A 15885-nucleotide genomic window follows, 5' to 3' on the forward strand; every position below is an offset into this window, starting at 1 on the left:
ACACTGTCAGGGTTTCACATCCCCCAACCCGAGGGGAATGTTCGCATGACTCTTGGCATGAAGATAACTTCAGCCAGAATGAACGATTTTCTCCCCGTCCTTAAAGCAGGGCATGACACTGACTGACTCAGATGAGGGAATTATAGAAAATCTACCCAGGTTTGTGGGCTTCACTTTACTTGCGCGCACAGGGCACCTGTGGTCATAATTCATCAATGTGAGATTAAAAAGTCCACTACAGCTAAGTCAGAGATTCTTAACTCTCCGGAAATTCTCTGCAAGCACTTTGTGTACCTTTTTCCAGGAAGAGTGTCCATGGTTTTCATCAAATTCTTAAAGGGCTCTGCAAACCTAAAGTACAATAGAATTCAGAACAGAATAGGAACACTACTTGGCCGAATCGCTGAAAGTTCTTATATCAACACCCAACAAATACATTTCAAACCAAAATTATGAAAAACACTTTATTTAGCTTATGTCACATTAAACTTCTTTCTGCAACAATTCCATAGACATTAAAGGGACCCAGCCAAGAAAAAGTAGTACCTGGAGGAATGGGAAGCAGACCTCAAAATCTTTCACACAACAGCAAGCGTTCATTTGTAAAAAGGCCCAAATTTAAAGTCTGCTAATGGTACAAAGCGTTCATCTGAAAAAACTGACAAGTGATAGCCAGCCAACAGGCTCTGAGACACACGGAACCACCGAACGAGGACGTTACGGGACTGAGCACCACGGCGCCCAGACACCCAGCACGGAAGACCAGATGCAGCGCCACAGCTTGTGCAGCCAGCAGCAGGCGTTCCAGGCCGGCACCGGCCAGCCTTTACCCTCCCCACAAAGGAAACCCATCAGCACCAAACTGACTGGCCCACAGGTGAACGGGATCCTTGGAATTCAAGAGAGGAGGATCCATGACTCCAACAAAAACGGTTATATGATGACCATATATTGCAAAAAAAAGCATAGCGGTAGAGGGGCCACTAGAGCCCAAATTCAGCAACTTTCAGAGCTACAAAGAATAAGTGGCATGTGTTTCACACTATAGGAACCCAAATTCCACAGGGAAGCATTAATGCCTAAAAATGTGACGATTTTTCATGGGTACTTTATTTTTTGGACCATAAGACACACCTAGGTTTTAAAGTAGGAATATACAAAAAAAGTTTTTGAAGGAAAAGTGGTAAAATATTTAACATAATATTTCACCAATGTAAATGTAAACAGAACTCAACAGCAGCATTAACCATGATTCCTCCCAAATTGGGGGAGGGTGTGTCTTTTATAGTCTGAAAAATACAGTATATTTGCAAGGAGTTGCACCTGGGGAAAGCAGTAACAGACAGAGGTGAGGGCAGTGCCACCTGCTAGCTGATGAGCCTGGGATGGGGGGCCGGGAACAACAAAATTCATCCAATTTTTTCCACCTGTCATGACTGCTCTTCTGTAATGGTTTGCGCGACCCCATCGAAGCTGAGAGGGCGGGATCTAAGGGCAACTGTAACTTCGCTGTCTCTCCACTACTGAGGTTCAGTTCGAGCAGCAGACTCTTACAGAAGCAAGTCCTGCAATAGGAACCATGCGAGCCAGGCAGGCGGGAGGCTTGAATTCTGGTCTCAGCTTTGCCAGATGTAGTTTTATTGACCTTGAGCAGGTCAGTTTACCCCTCTGGGCTTTAATTTACACGTGTATAAAAGATGGGACTGGAACTCTGTGTCTGCAGGGGTGTTCTGGAAAGGGGGGTCGGGGCGGGTGCCACAAGCGGGCCCCACCTAACCCACAGCAGCCAAGCTTGTCAGGTTGCACTGGGTGGGGGGGTGCTTCAGTCTGAACATATTCATCTTCAGGTTTTTTTCAAACTAGTTAAAGTGCTTGGTTACTTTCAGAACTAGAGCTGCGACGGCCTGTGCTCACTTCTGTCGCTTTCTCTCTGTGACCTTAAGCAAGCCTGCTTGTTCTCCGTAGTGTCCACAGCCAGAAGAAGGAGGTGACGGTGATTATTATGAGGACCGGGTGTGTGAGGCACCGGGAACCTGCCTGGCATGCAGTGAATGTTCCTCAGACACGTATCATTTTAGGTAGTAAAGTGTTTTTGCCATTTCCTCAGCATAACCTTTTAGTATGTTTTTTAAAGATTTTTAGTAAATAAATGTGTCAAATCTTACCAAATAAAAATGTTGCTTCAAAAACAGACCTATAAACTGAAGATTCAACCTTGAATTTGAAAAGATGTCAATATACGCAAGCCCCTTCCAGAAAATTCTAGAATTGTTTCAGTGTAGCGTATACCAATGAACATATAATGTTGCTCTGCCAAGAATTGGTAACTAATTTTTTTTACTGAAATCTAAAATAATTGCCCTTCCAGCTGAGTCAGCAGGTGAAGTGATCCAAATAAAGACACTCTCTCTGCAGAGCTTTGGATTCTGTGCTGTCTTGTTTTTAATACAATTAACCTCCAGATCTGTTATTAGGCTGACAAGTAACACTCTTTTGTTCCCACCTCAATGTTTCAAGAAAAATCTCTTCAAGATTATTTTAGGGTCGAGTCCTCTGCAGGTAGCCCTGAGGGACAGTGAGCACGCGACAGAGGGGACGTGGCGCGGGGAGGGCGAGGCCGCTGGGACAGCCTGTGAAAACCGCGGCTCCACGGCGCAGGTCCCGGCGCGTGCCCACGCGGGTCCTCTTCAGGAGCTGCCAGCTCTGTCCTAATGTCCTCTGTGTCAAAGAATGCTCTGTGGCAGTTATTCGTAATTTAAATTTGTCTATGTGACTCCATATTAAACGCTTGTGTTTGAAATTAGGCCCAAATCTCACTCCTTGACCACCAATTAAGTTTTCGTATTAAATATCAAAATGCAGGAAAGGAATCTGGCCACACGAGTCTGACAAAGCTAAGGATCCCTTTCCCATCCCATATAAAATGTAGTTGGGTGGGTTTTTTGTTTTTCAATATTCAATTTCTGTTTATAGCTGTCAGATCCTGTTCCCCCTAGGTCATTCCTTTTAAGTGAACTTAAAACCACTGAAATCCTTGCATAGCTATTGGAGAATTTTAAGTTTCCCATGGACCATTTTGAAGGATGGACACCCTCCAAAAAGACATCTAAAAGAAAGCACTATTAAAAAAAAAATGACCGTCCTGGCTGGTGTGGCTCAGTGAATTGAGTGCGGGCCTGCGAACCAAAGGGTTGCTGGTAGGTCCCCAGTAGGGGGCACGGGAGAGGCAACAACACACTGATGTTTCCCTCTCTCCCTTGCCCTGTCTCTAAAAATAAATACAATCTTTAAAAAAGAAATGGCTAATCTTTAAAATGGACATTGAGGAGTTTATGTATAACATGTAAAAACAGCAGCCTGACCTTAGACACTGGTTTCTTGTTAGAAATGCGTTAGAGGACATTTTTGGAGCAGATGGGCACAGAGACTCAAAACACTCATCTGAAAGGGGTAAACGGCCCTAGAATACTTAACCCTTTAAACCACAGACCATGTTATCTCAACAGCCTACTTGGCCCAGCCCCAGTCTAAGACAGCACTGGGGAGGCTTCTCGGGGTGCAGTGATGCCCTGTGTCCCCAGCACACACAGGTGAGACCTGAGCCAATGGGAAATTACCAAAACGTTACATCCTCCCGGTGGGCTACACCAAATGCAGTGAAAGCAGCAGCCTCGACAACCATGCAGGAGTATCTGCGGAAAAACAATGAGCCGCGGGCACTGATGAGTTTCCCTAAGAGCACGAGCTGGTCGGGACAGGCACAGGACTCAGCAAAGGAGGGTGCGAGGACACCTGGGTCCAGCCTGGTGCCCACCTCGGGCATCCGAATGCAATCTAAAGAACGTCACCACCTACCAATGTGGCAATGGCTTGGACCTTATTTTGTGTTTTGTTTTGTTTTTAAACTTGTTATCACTTTTACAAATACAATGAACAGAATTTCATTGGCAAATAATTGTTCCAGGCCGCCTTCTTTGCCTCCCACTCCCCCCTCCAGCCTGCACTTGTTGTTGGGGTTCCTAGGCTGTTCAGAAAGAAAGAAAATTGACCTGGATAACATGGGGCCCCTGGTCCCCATAAAATTAGACTTGCTTTCTTGCTGGGTCTCACTAAGGCTGTAACACCGAGTCACCGAGAATAATCTCAGACCACCTCAGAAGACAGACAATGGTGTGTTTCTTAGCCACACTCCTGTATCCAGGCGTTTCTGAAACAGGCTCAAGTCTCAGTAAAATTGCACTGATAGAAAAATTAAGACTTATTCAAGGTCTCACTAGCAGAAACTAACCTTTATAACATTGAATTATCCTAATGACTTAGTAAATACAGAATGTGCTGACCAAAGTGAACCTGTTTTCAAAAAGAAAATGTGTTTAATCTCATATCACAAGCTAATTTTTTAAAACCACAAAATTGCACATGATTATTTAATTGCTCACTTTTAAAACAGATATAACTCATTTTATGCATTCACTCTGTTCCTGAAATTTTGTATGAAAATGTTCATTTTTAAAAACTTAAAATTGTCATTTGAGGTGCTTTATCATGGTGTCATGTTTCACTTGGAATAAGAACTGATATTTTACTAAGTTTCTATTTCACCCAGTCCACCATATAAATATTCTGATAAGAAAATATTTTAAAAGAGCCCGAGGACGTAAAAGAATTCTTGCTATAAATAATTACTAAATATTATCTTTTCTAAGGAGAATTCACAAACCAAGTCTTGTTCAAGTGGTGTGCTTATCAAGTCTGCACAGTTCGACCCTGAACCTGACACACTAGCCGTCACCCTTCCATGGAACAGCGTGCCTTACACACACAGCCCTGCCTCTGGATGGCTGTGGCTGCTGGGCAAGCGCTGCTGTCCCCGTACCCCCAGGATAGAGCCCTAGTCCTGCAAACACAGGACCTTGCTCCAGCACCCACGCTGGACCCCTTGGGATGGGAGAATTTTTAAGGAAGGGCAATTCCAGGGGCAGCGAGATTGCCCCAGTCCTTCATGAAAGTGCTCAGATATGCACAAAACACCGCTCCCCCAAATAACTGGCGGGCTCTGCACGCGCATCAGGAGGGAATGAGGATGGCGGCAGGGTCTGGGCAAGACCACAGCCCCTCGGGTTACAGCGCCTCTGTCCTCCAGCAGAACAGTGGTGCTGACATCAGTCCTTGCGGCCTGTGAGGCAGGCAGTGCGGACCCCTATTAGCTGGTTGTCACCATGGTTTTCAGCCGTCCAGTCAGGCAGTCGGAGAGAGCTCCCATGGGTCTGCCCTAAAAGGCAGTTAAGGTCCCACGACAAAGGTCAGTCCACACCCTGTCAGTGCCGTCACAGGGCGCTTCCAGATCACATCTCCACCTTTCACTCCAAACCGCTATGATTTCCCTGGCCCCAGGGGGTGGAAGAGAGATGGAGACTAAAACGGTACCTCACTGATATCCTGTGAGGCCCAGCAAGTCCGGGCGGCCCAGCACACCCGAGTAACAAGGAAAACTGGCTTTCCCACCCCGACTCCTGGGACGGAGGGAGGTCGAGAAAGGACGGTACGGACGGACCCACCACAGCTGGAGGAGGGCCCGCACAGACGGAGCCTGCCCTCTCCCGGTGGGGCTCGGGGCTCACGATTCTCACTTGAGTCCACACTTCGGTCTCTGACCTCTGCAGCCTGTCACCTCAGGGCTGGGCATCACCGAGACGGGGGTTCTGGGTGTCCTCTTCGCTCTTACTCCTCTCTGCTGGGCTGCACCCAGACCCTGGGACCGAGGGCGCGCACCCATGCAGGGTGTGGGCGTTGAGCATCTCCAGCAGCAAGTCGTACACTGGGACCACGTTTTTGCACTTCATGCTCAGCAGGTGTTCCATGCCCTTGTTACTGCGGGGACAAAAAAGGACTGAGGTTCCTTCCGGAGAGGCGGCCACAGCAACTTTGAACCCTCCCCCAACATAACCAGCCCCACACTCTTCCCGGAGCCCTTTGTTCTGCGGTTCTTGCATCTGGCTCCTTCACTAACCTACACTTCAGGGCAAGGACAACATCCTGTCACCTCTGGGTCCCATCACCCACCCACAGTGGTCTGGCAGCACCTGGCACAGAGCACAATCAGTTCTCATTGTTCACGGCAGTTACACTGTACCGTCACCGCCGACACTGAGTCAGCGGACGCTGAACCTTTGTTCCTGAGGGAAATACAGGCTAGGGTTCTGAGAACCTCTGCTCACATGTGCATCGGCCCCTATACGTAACCTTGTTGTATGTGTTTTTTTGTTTAAAGACACCTTACTGAATACACTGTTGACTCGTTAACATTTAGCTCACAGCCAACAGCGCTCTGGCTCATGCTTGAACAAAGCTTGTCTGACACACATTTTCTCCGTAAGGCGCATCGCAGCCTGCCCGCACTTAGGAACACGACACGGCACTTCAGCACTGTGTCTGGAGGCCATTTGTGGACAACGAAATACCCAACAAAAGGCACAAAAATGCAAAACCGTGGCAGTACGCAGATCACAGAAGGGGCGACTGTTACCGTATGAGAGCTGAGACAGGAAGGCAGAGCCTTACCTCGTTTGACCTCATCCGGGAATGGAAGCACAGGACACTCAACGTTTTTGCCACTTTGTGAACGTCCCCAAATGACCGCACAGCACCGTGAGTAATCCATTTGGGGGGTTACGAATAAAGTTTAGCAAGCGGGCAACAAATACGGAACCCGTGAATAACAACGAACAGTATCTGTCCCACAAACGGTCCTGTGCCGAACAAGCACTGAATGGAGACGGAGGTCATTTCCATTTCCTCACCTGTGTTCAAATTCTTGAGGGGTGTGTTGTCCTCCGCACAGCCCCTTGTCCCCCCTCATCCCAGGTGACACCAAGCCATCATCAAATATCACACACAACTCACCACAACCCTGCCTTCCCACGTGACTGCACTCTCAGGTTTGAGGAAAAAACAACCCTCAGGGAAGGCCGTGTGCACTTCCCCAGACCGTGAAGCTCAGAAGCGGGCCTGGGAGAGCTGGGTTTGGCCTCTCCAAGAAAATGACCGCAGGGCTCTGGCCCTCGGTGCAGGGAGGGTGGCAGTTCACTCAAGACAGCTCACCTGCGCCTTGCTGAGTGCCATTAACAAGCTAAAATCCCCGCCAACTAAAATTTAGATGAGCCACCACAGGATGCCATAAAGATCCTATCAGGTGCCACATGACAGTCGTTCAGTGTCCGCAATGTGCTGACCTTTGGCTCTGACCTTCAGTTACAGGTGTGTGCACTGATGGAGAACCCTCCCATTCCCTTCCAGGGGTTCATCTTCCTTTAAAGATAATAATTCTGCTGTGTCCATTGCAAACGTGAAAACACTCCCCCAAGCTCTTCACCCTCTGAGTGTGCTCCCGTGTTCCCAGGGAGGTGGCCCTGCAGGGACCGTACCTGGCGTGCCTGACGTGCGAGAGCAGCATCAGGAGGTTGGCCAGGCGGACGGACTGCTGCTGGGAGGGGACGCCGCTCTTGGCGATCACCCAGACCAGAGCATCGGTCACAGCGTTCAGTAAGTGTGTCAGCTTCCGGCTGCTTTCGGCCTCCTGAGCTGCTGCAGCTAAAGGGTACACACCTGGACAGAGAATCAAAGCCATGGTTTATTGCTCTGCGAAGAGGAAACAGAAGTCACCTGCATTAGGCACGTCAACGTTCTCCTGAAAGGTCAGACTGGTCAAATGGGTCTGACATCTGCATGGACGGTAATATCTTAAAAACACAACTTTACCTTCCCACGGTGTCCCAAGGGCGAGCCCCAAGGCTGAACAGGAAAGGTAAACCTGGCTGAATGGGGACAGACTAAACTGCCTGCTGGGCCCAGAATGGTGGCCTTGCCTCATAAATGTATCTAGTTGCCTTGAACCATTATGTGGTGTATCTCATTTCCAGCAACAAACACACATACAAAGATGGTCCAAAAGTGAGATTAAGTCCACCCTTAGCTGGTAGAAGGGCCCCTCATGAGGGGGGTTAATAATCATAAACTAAGGACCACTGCTATGCAGCCCCTCCCGCCCACACCACTGTGCGTGCCTTGTGCAGACAGTCTCGGTGGGCCCACTGCCCACTCTGTGCAGCTGTCAGCATCCAGCCTCTGGTGGCACCTTGCTGGGGACAGGAAGGCCACCAATTTGGAGTCATACAAACCTATTTTAAGTTCATTCTCGCTAGCTCTTTGACCCCAGACCATTTTCCCAGATCTTCATCGAGCCAAGGTTGCAGGAGCATGTCTCCTGAGGCCTCCACAACCATCCCACAGGTAGGCTGCTTCCCCACCCCGCCCTGCCCTGCGTCTCATTCCCCTCCGACTCTAGGATCTGAGCTACTGAGGCCTCCCAACACCTGCAAAGTAACGGCTCAGGTAAATCTCGGCCCCCCAACCTCCATCCCCACCCCCAACTCCTTGATTCCTGGAAGCAGGAAAATTACTAGTTTCTCTTCCAGGTTTTCTATTTCGAACTAAGAATAAAGAACAAATATGTGGAACAACATGGGGAACTGCCAACTTTTGACTGTATGAGAATGAAGGATGGCTGGCACTCCGTCATCTACAGAATCTGTTTTGGCAATTTCTCATCTCTATTTTTATTGGCATTTTCGGTTTAATTAAGGCAGCTTGGTTCAAGGGACACACTGAACCACAATTATGAAAGTGTATCGAATCCCTGGGAACACATCCCTCCATAATGTCTGATGATGCAGATTTTAAATATTTAAAATATTTAAATATTTTTTATTGTATTTAAACATTAGAGAAGCAGCCTGGAACTGCTTCTCTAACCCACCTGCTCACCTCCTTCTCCACAGTCACCCTGAGCCCCCCAAACCTCCTGCTGTCCCCCACAGCCAGTACCTGCCCTTCTGCTACAGAGGAAATGAGCCCCAACTCAACCCAATGAGCCCCTGTGAGCGGCCAAAGTGCAGGTCTGCTCATGTGGCTCCTTTCAGGATGTCCCAACACTTGGGGTTGAGTCCAAACTGCCCAGAGCAGTTATCCAGGTACCAGGCTCTTCCTGCTCTTTTCATCCTCACCTTGAAACTTCGTTTCGATTCCCTGAACAGGGGAGGCACTGACCATGCCGAACTTTCTCCCTAGGAACTCTCTTCTCCTCTTGCTGTCTATGTCCACTCCTCCTTCAGAGCCTGGCTTGCCTGAACTTCCTTATCTCACTCCAAGCTGGTATCTCTGTACAGGCCTCACAGCTACCCGCTCACCCTTAAAGAAATGGGACGTGAGCCCTTGGAGGGCACGGACCCCATTTACTTGTTTGTCACTGTATGACCCCATCACCCTGTATGAGGACTGGTGTGAAGGAAGCACTCATACGTGGAATTAGAAAGAATCCCCATAGGTTTACATTTTTGCATTTTGTAGCCAATCACACCATCATAACTTAAGTGATAAGTATGCATGTTAGTGCATATTTTAGGTATACCACAGAAAATCATTAACGAAATGAAAGTATGGAGAAAATTGTTTTAAGCTTACTTTCCCTAAAACTGACCCCAGCTGCATTAACCAGTGTTTCCTCTCTCCTTTAGCCTACTCTGCCACATGACATGTGCTCCATGGATTTCTACCGCCGGAAAGAAATCTTACATCTTCGGATTCTAAAAATAGCCAAAATGGTGTGCCTGTACATGTTTCAGGTATGACAAAGATTGAAAACAAATATAAATCCTCAGCTTGTACACAAATGTTCATAACAGCATTACTCACGGTAGCCTATAGAGGGGACAACTTAAGTGTGTATCAGCTGATGACCAGATGAACAAAATGTGGCGTACTCTCCACAATGGAATAGTATTTAGCCATAAAAAAGAAATGAAGTACTAATTTGTGGTACAACATGGATGAACTTTGAAAACATCATGTTTCAAAGTAGAAGAAGCCAGCCATAAAGGCCCACGTTTTGTGTGATTCCATTACTGTGAACTGTCCAGAACAGACAAATCTACGCAGAGAGAAAGTAGATTGGTAGCTGCCTGGGGATGTGGGTGGGACAGACTGCGGAGGGATGATTAAGCAGTCCCAGGTTTCTTTTGGGGTAATGAAAATGTTCTGAAATTGGTTATGATGAGGGTTGCAGAAGGCCATAAATACACTAAAAACCACTGACTTGTGGACTTTAAATGGGTGAATTGTATGTGACTTGTATCACAATGAAGTTATTAGAACCAATAAAGTCAGGGCTCATTACCAAAATCACAGTAACATAAAAGCCCCTCGATGCCTCCCTGTGTCTGACCAGGGCCCCCCTGGGAGAGCACGTGTGACGCACACCAGGAGCTCAGTAAATACTTACTGAACTGACATTTAATTGGATAAGAAAGTTAACTGTTATTCCATATTACACCTATTCTTAGAAGAGATAAATAGCCCAAGAGTGTGCAGCTCTCTAAAACACAACCGCTGACACACTGGTGTGTCACCTGGGCTGAGCTGGCCACCTGGCACACTGGGACTGGTGCTGGCCCGGCTGAGCAACTTTGCCCCAGCGTGGGCCCGTCACATCCGCCAGCCGGCACTGGAGACCAGCTCCAGACTGCCTGGACATCTCCTGTGACACTTTTGTTCTCTGGCCGCTTTCAAGACTTTTCTCCTTATCACTGGCTTTAAGCAACTTGATTATGATGTGCCTCGGTGTGGTTTTCTTCATGTTTCTTGTGCTTGGCATTCATCAAGTTCGAATTTGTATGTTTATAGTTTTAATCAAATTTGGAAAATTTCAACCACTGTTTCTCTGAGTATTTTTTTACATGGTCCCCCTTTCGAGGACTCCAAATTATGCATGTTAACAACTACAGTTGTCCCATAGTTTCCAAACGCTCCATTCACTTTTTGACCTTTTTTCTTTCTTTTGTTTCCTGGTAGTTTCTATTGCTATGGCTTCACATCCACTAATCTTTTCTTTTGCTCTGCTGTATCTGATGTAGATTCTGTGGAGACACAGTTTTTACATCTAGAAGTTCAATTTGTGTGTGTGTGTGTGTGTGTGTGTGTGTGTGTTATTTTCTAAATCTGTTCTTAACTGGCTCATGCTTTCCTCTGCCTCTTGGACACACGGAACAGAGTTATAGTAACTGTCTCAGTGTCCTTGTCTGCTGATTCCCTCAGCTGTGTCCTCTGGGGGTCTTTGCCAAGTTGATTGGTTGGTTTTCTCCTCATTATTGGTCATATATTGCACTTCTTTGCATGCTTGCTAACTTTCAATTGGTTACCAGATATGTTGAATTTTAGCTAGTGGGGTGCTAAATATTTTTGTATTTCTTTAAATATTCTTGAGCTTTTGGGGGATGCAATTGAGTTATGTGGCAATAGTTGGATTTGGAAGGCTTCCTTTTTAGTTTTTTGGGGTTTTTGTTTTTGTTTTTGTTTTGGTAGGACCAGAGCAGCCTTTGCTCTCGGGCTAATTTACCTACTACTGAAGCAATACCTTTATGAGTGCTGCACCCAAGGCTCAGTGTTATTACAGGTTTTCCCCTCTGGCTGGTGAGAACATAACCTGTTCCTGGCCCTGCGTGAACTCTGGGGTTGTTCTGCCTGCTCCTTCTGGTGGCTCTTTCCCTGTCCGTGGTTAGTCCTCACAGGCACGAGCAGACGAGTGCTCAGCCGAAGGCTTGAAGGGGATTCTCGGCAGATCTCAAAAGTTTCTGTATCCAAATTGCCTCTGTAGTACAGTCCCCTGAAAATCCTCGCTGCCTTGGCCTCCCCCAGTTTACAACTTTATCTTCTCAGTTCAGAAAGACCCTGGTGTCTACTTGAGTTACCTCTCCCTGTGTCCCAACCTGGAAACTGGCCTCAGGTGGTAAACTGGGCAATCAAAGGGCTCACCGTGTTTGTGTTCTGGCCCTGGTGACCCGTTGTCCAATGTCCAGTGTCTGTCTCATACATTCTGTCAGGCTTTTAAAAATTTAAGGTGAGAAAATGGATTCTGTCCTTGTTTCTGCTTTTAATTTAATGTTACAAACAATCCAGAAGAAAAAAGCCTACACCTTCAAATGCCTAAAATCTAGCATAGAAAAGACCTACTCCTCCCGATAGTGGAAGCTTTCCAATACAAACAGAATCCCATTTTCTAACAGTGATGCTGAACAGAATAAATTCATTTTGACAACTGTTATGACTACCAAGCAAAAAAGGAACTTCCTTAAAAGAAGATTTCTTAAATTTGGATTTGCCGTAAACAGATTCTAGTCATTTACTGCCACAAGCAGTAATCACGTCCCGGGCCCGCCTCACCCTCTGGGGTGCTCCCGGTCAGGGCAGTTCTGGCGAATGCCCCCGGAGTGCCACGGCCGTTTCCTGTTTACACAGACGATGTTTTCAGCTCTCACAACAACCCTAGTATGACGTCTCACAGGCCACAGGGACTGTAAGGAGCCCTGCCAAACAGAAGGCTTTATCCAGCAAAGTGTTATAACCAGAAACAAACTGCTTTCTAAGGAGCCCTTTGCTGCACAGGAATGGATTCTAAATAATTTCTGAAAGTAAAAGAAGCCCCATGATCTGGCATTTGATGATCCATCCTCCTGTGCCAACGTGGGACCCTATTTCTGGAGCAGATCTTGCCTTCTTCAAAGACAGAAATGGCAGCACATACCTGAGGCAAAGTCTGTAAGTGGGTAGAAAGATCAGAAAAAGCTGATTTTTCCTCCATGATCAATTTCGAACGTCCCAGCTGCATGTTTCCTAATGCATATCAACTTAATTGCTGATGTGAGCTGGGGCTTCTACTTCGTATTACTTTACAAAAGGTAAAGGGTAACAATACATGTCAAGAATGTGCCAGAAGCCCCAAAGCATTTAGGAGTCTTCTTGACTTTCTTGACAATTTTCATTTGTCCAACAGCTTACCATTTCTACCCACCAACTGTTTGCTTCCCACAACTGGGGCAGTGTATTAGGTTCAAGCGAAAAGCTCTGGCAGGCAAGGAAGGCCAGACTGACCCAACCAGGAAGCACCCAACACCTGTCTTCTGGGTCTCTAACCTCACATGACCTTCAGAATCCTTCTTTGTTGTCCCTCTGCTCCCTTCTTCGAGACCTACTCCCACCCTCCATGCCTGTCCAGCCTTCTCCTGGGCACCTCATGCTCCATGCCAGGGCTACTCGAGTGTGATCTGTTACCAGTCCACAAAGAGAAGGAGAAATTGAGGGTAAGCATTTGGAAACTTTTATAGCAATTGACAGTAATTTTAAATCAACTGAATAGAATAACAAAACACCAGGGCTTGTATTTTATACTGTCACTTCACTTTTCCAGTAATTTCTTTTTATTATTTTTTACAAAGGTAACTGTCTATAACAATTTGGAAATTAAAAAGCATCAAGAGAGCTTCCGTGTCACCCCTGCAGCTGCTGTGGCCACCACTGCTGCTGCCTGAGGAGTGGGCCTGGGAAGGAAGTGGTCACCACGCTCGGGGTGCAGCTCTCAAGCCCCTTTGTCCCCTGCAGACCACCCACGGGAATGACCACGGGTAAAACTGAGCTGGTACAGAAAGCCAAACTCGTGGAGCAGGCTGAGTGCTACGATGATATGACCACGGCCACGGAGGCTGTCACAGAACAGGGGCAGGAACCCTCCAATGAAGAAAGAGACCTGTTCTCTGTCACCTACGAGAATGCAGTGGGTGCCCTCAGGTCTCCCAGTGTGTCACCTTGGCATTGGAGAGAAAACAGGGAGGAACAAGAAGCAGCAGCATGTGGCAAGGAGGACTGTGAGGGGACAGAGGCCGAGCTGCAGGACACCCACAACGACGGTCTGGAGCTGAAGGACAAGCACCCCATTCCCAAGGCTATACAACCAGAAAGTAAAGTGTTCTACTTGAAAATGAAAGAAGATTATTTTATATATCTTTCTTTTTCTTTTTTTTTAAGATTTTATTTATTTATTTTTTAGAGAGGGAAGGGAGGAAGAAAGAGAGAGAGAGAGAGAAACATCAATGTGCGGTTGCTGGGGGTCATGGTGTGCAACCCAGGCATGTACCCTGACTGGGAATCAAACCTGTGACACTTTGGTTCACAGCCCGCGCTCAATCCACTGAGCTATGCCAGCCCAGACTAGATATCTTTCTGAGGTGGCATCTGGAGACAGTTAAACAAACTGCTATGGCAAACTCTCAGCAGGCTTACCAGGAAGCATTTGAAATTAGTAAGAAAGAAATGCAGCCTATACACCCAGTTCGACTTGGCCTGACACTGAAATTCTCCACCTTTTACTACGAGATTCTGAACTCTCCTGAAAAGGCTTGCAGCCTGGCAAACACGGTGTTTGATGAAGCAATTGCTGAATTGGACACCCTGAATGAAGTGTCATACAAAGACAGCACGCTGATCATGCAGTTGCTTAGGGACAATGTGCAGACGTCAGAAAACCAGGGAGATGAAGGAGATGCTGGGGAGGAAGAGAACTAATGTCTATTGTGCGTTGTGATCTGCTCAGTGTCACTCCGTACCCTCCACGTATATCCCTTTGTGCAATTAGAAAAAAAAAAAAAGGAATCGTACATCCAAAACAGAAAAGAAACCTGGTCCCTCCGCACAGATAGTTTTAGAAGCACTGCTCTGTACGCTTCCCTTCTCCCTTCTTCAGAACCAGCGCCCACGTCCAAGAGCGTGTGGGAGTGTCAGAGAAGAAATGAGCACAGGCTGGAGAGGGGGAGGGCAGCTGGCCCCGGATCAGGAGACGGCCTGGGACCCAGATGGCCACAGGTTCTGCATTGAGTTTGGCTTCGGGAACTGCTGCTTTGGCTGATTTAAAATAAAGCAGCATAATATGATCTCACAGATTCCTGTTGTTTCAAACATTAAGCTCAAAGATTATAAAAAATCTAGGTAATGAAGTCCCACATGTGGCCCAAAGGAAGGGGTCCAAAACTCCTCAGATGAGGATTAAAACACGGAAATACATGTTCTCTGAGAAAGAAGAAACAATGACGAGCAGGCCCAGCAAGAGGAAAGAGCTAAGCGAGGCATCCGCATCTGGTCTAGCAGCAGGACCAGATACACACCAGGTAGACCGTAAACTGAACAGTAAGAAAACTACATACAAATTCAGAAGTGTGTACAAAATGACGCATCTCTGTCTATCGCAGTGATGTTTATAATGGTAGGAGATGGTGGCCAAGTAAGTGGAAGCCAAGCCCACTTGCTCTTGCCCCCAACTCAGATACTTGGCTGACCTTCTGAAAAACAAGCTGAATATTCAATAAAATCTTAGCTGATATGAAGTTTGGAGGCCAAGGAGTACAGAAGGCATTTCACAATGGTGTAAGGAGATTTTATAGACACAGGGGAGAGAGCCTGGTCAGAGGTCACAGCTTTGAGGCTCCCTCCCCTCCAGGGAAGAGAGCCCCCAGACCTGGGCCAGGAGTGAATACAAAAAGTAGGGCAGATCCAGGCTGTGTGTGTGTGTGTGTGCGCGCGCGCGCACACACACACACACGCACACACACACACACACACACGGAGCAGCACTCGCAACCCTGAAGAGTGCCAGAGAGAGAGGAGGATTCTATCTGCACGGGGTGGGGGGTGGAGGGATGGTGGAGGCAGGCAGCGGCCAGCCGTGACTGTGAGAGACTCCTGGTATTTTGAAGAGGTGGTGTGTATGGAAAGCCAGACAATAACTCCGTGCTGCAGTGGGAGTGTCCAGACAGACTTTTCAAAAGGGGAGTTGAGGCGTGCTGGGCAGGGACACACTGCGCATCTACCCTGCCAGCAAGGGGAATGGACTGAGGATGCAGTTTGCGCCCACTGAGTGCAGCTGGGCAGAGAGATCAGAAAGGTGCAGAGAGAGGGGATTTCTTGGCCCCAGCCCGGCCCAGCTGGAGGGCCAGAGGCTGTGCAAAG

General features: G+C 47.4%; 2 protein-coding genes across 2 annotated transcripts in view; one reads left to right on the forward strand and one right to left on the reverse strand.

Moving 5' to 3' along the window:
* Positions 1-5672: 5672 nt before the first annotated feature.
* ESR2 (estrogen receptor 2) overlaps positions 5673-15885 on the reverse strand; it is a 45245-nt gene continuing 35032 nt past the window's right edge. The window contains exons 7-8 of the mRNA XM_045823211.1: positions 7425-7605; positions 5673-5871 (exon numbers count right to left, since the gene is read on the reverse strand). Coding sequence (XP_045679167.1) covers positions 5673-5871; positions 7425-7605 — 380 coding nt within the window. The remainder of the gene's footprint in view (positions 5872-7424; positions 7606-15885) is intronic.
* LOC123808515 (14-3-3 protein beta/alpha-like) lies at positions 13502-14448 on the forward strand. The gene is given in 3 exon segments (XM_045823213.1): positions 13502-13881; positions 14096-14129; positions 14131-14448. Coding segments are annotated over 3 exon segments (732 nt in total).

The sequence above is a fragment of the Phyllostomus hastatus genome, unplaced genomic scaffold, assembly GCF_019186645.2.
Source record: "Phyllostomus hastatus isolate PE091 unplaced genomic scaffold, TTU_PhHast_1.1 phas_scaffold_501, whole genome shotgun sequence".
In the NCBI taxonomy this organism is placed as follows: Eukaryota; Metazoa; Chordata; class Mammalia; order Chiroptera; family Phyllostomidae; genus Phyllostomus; species Phyllostomus hastatus.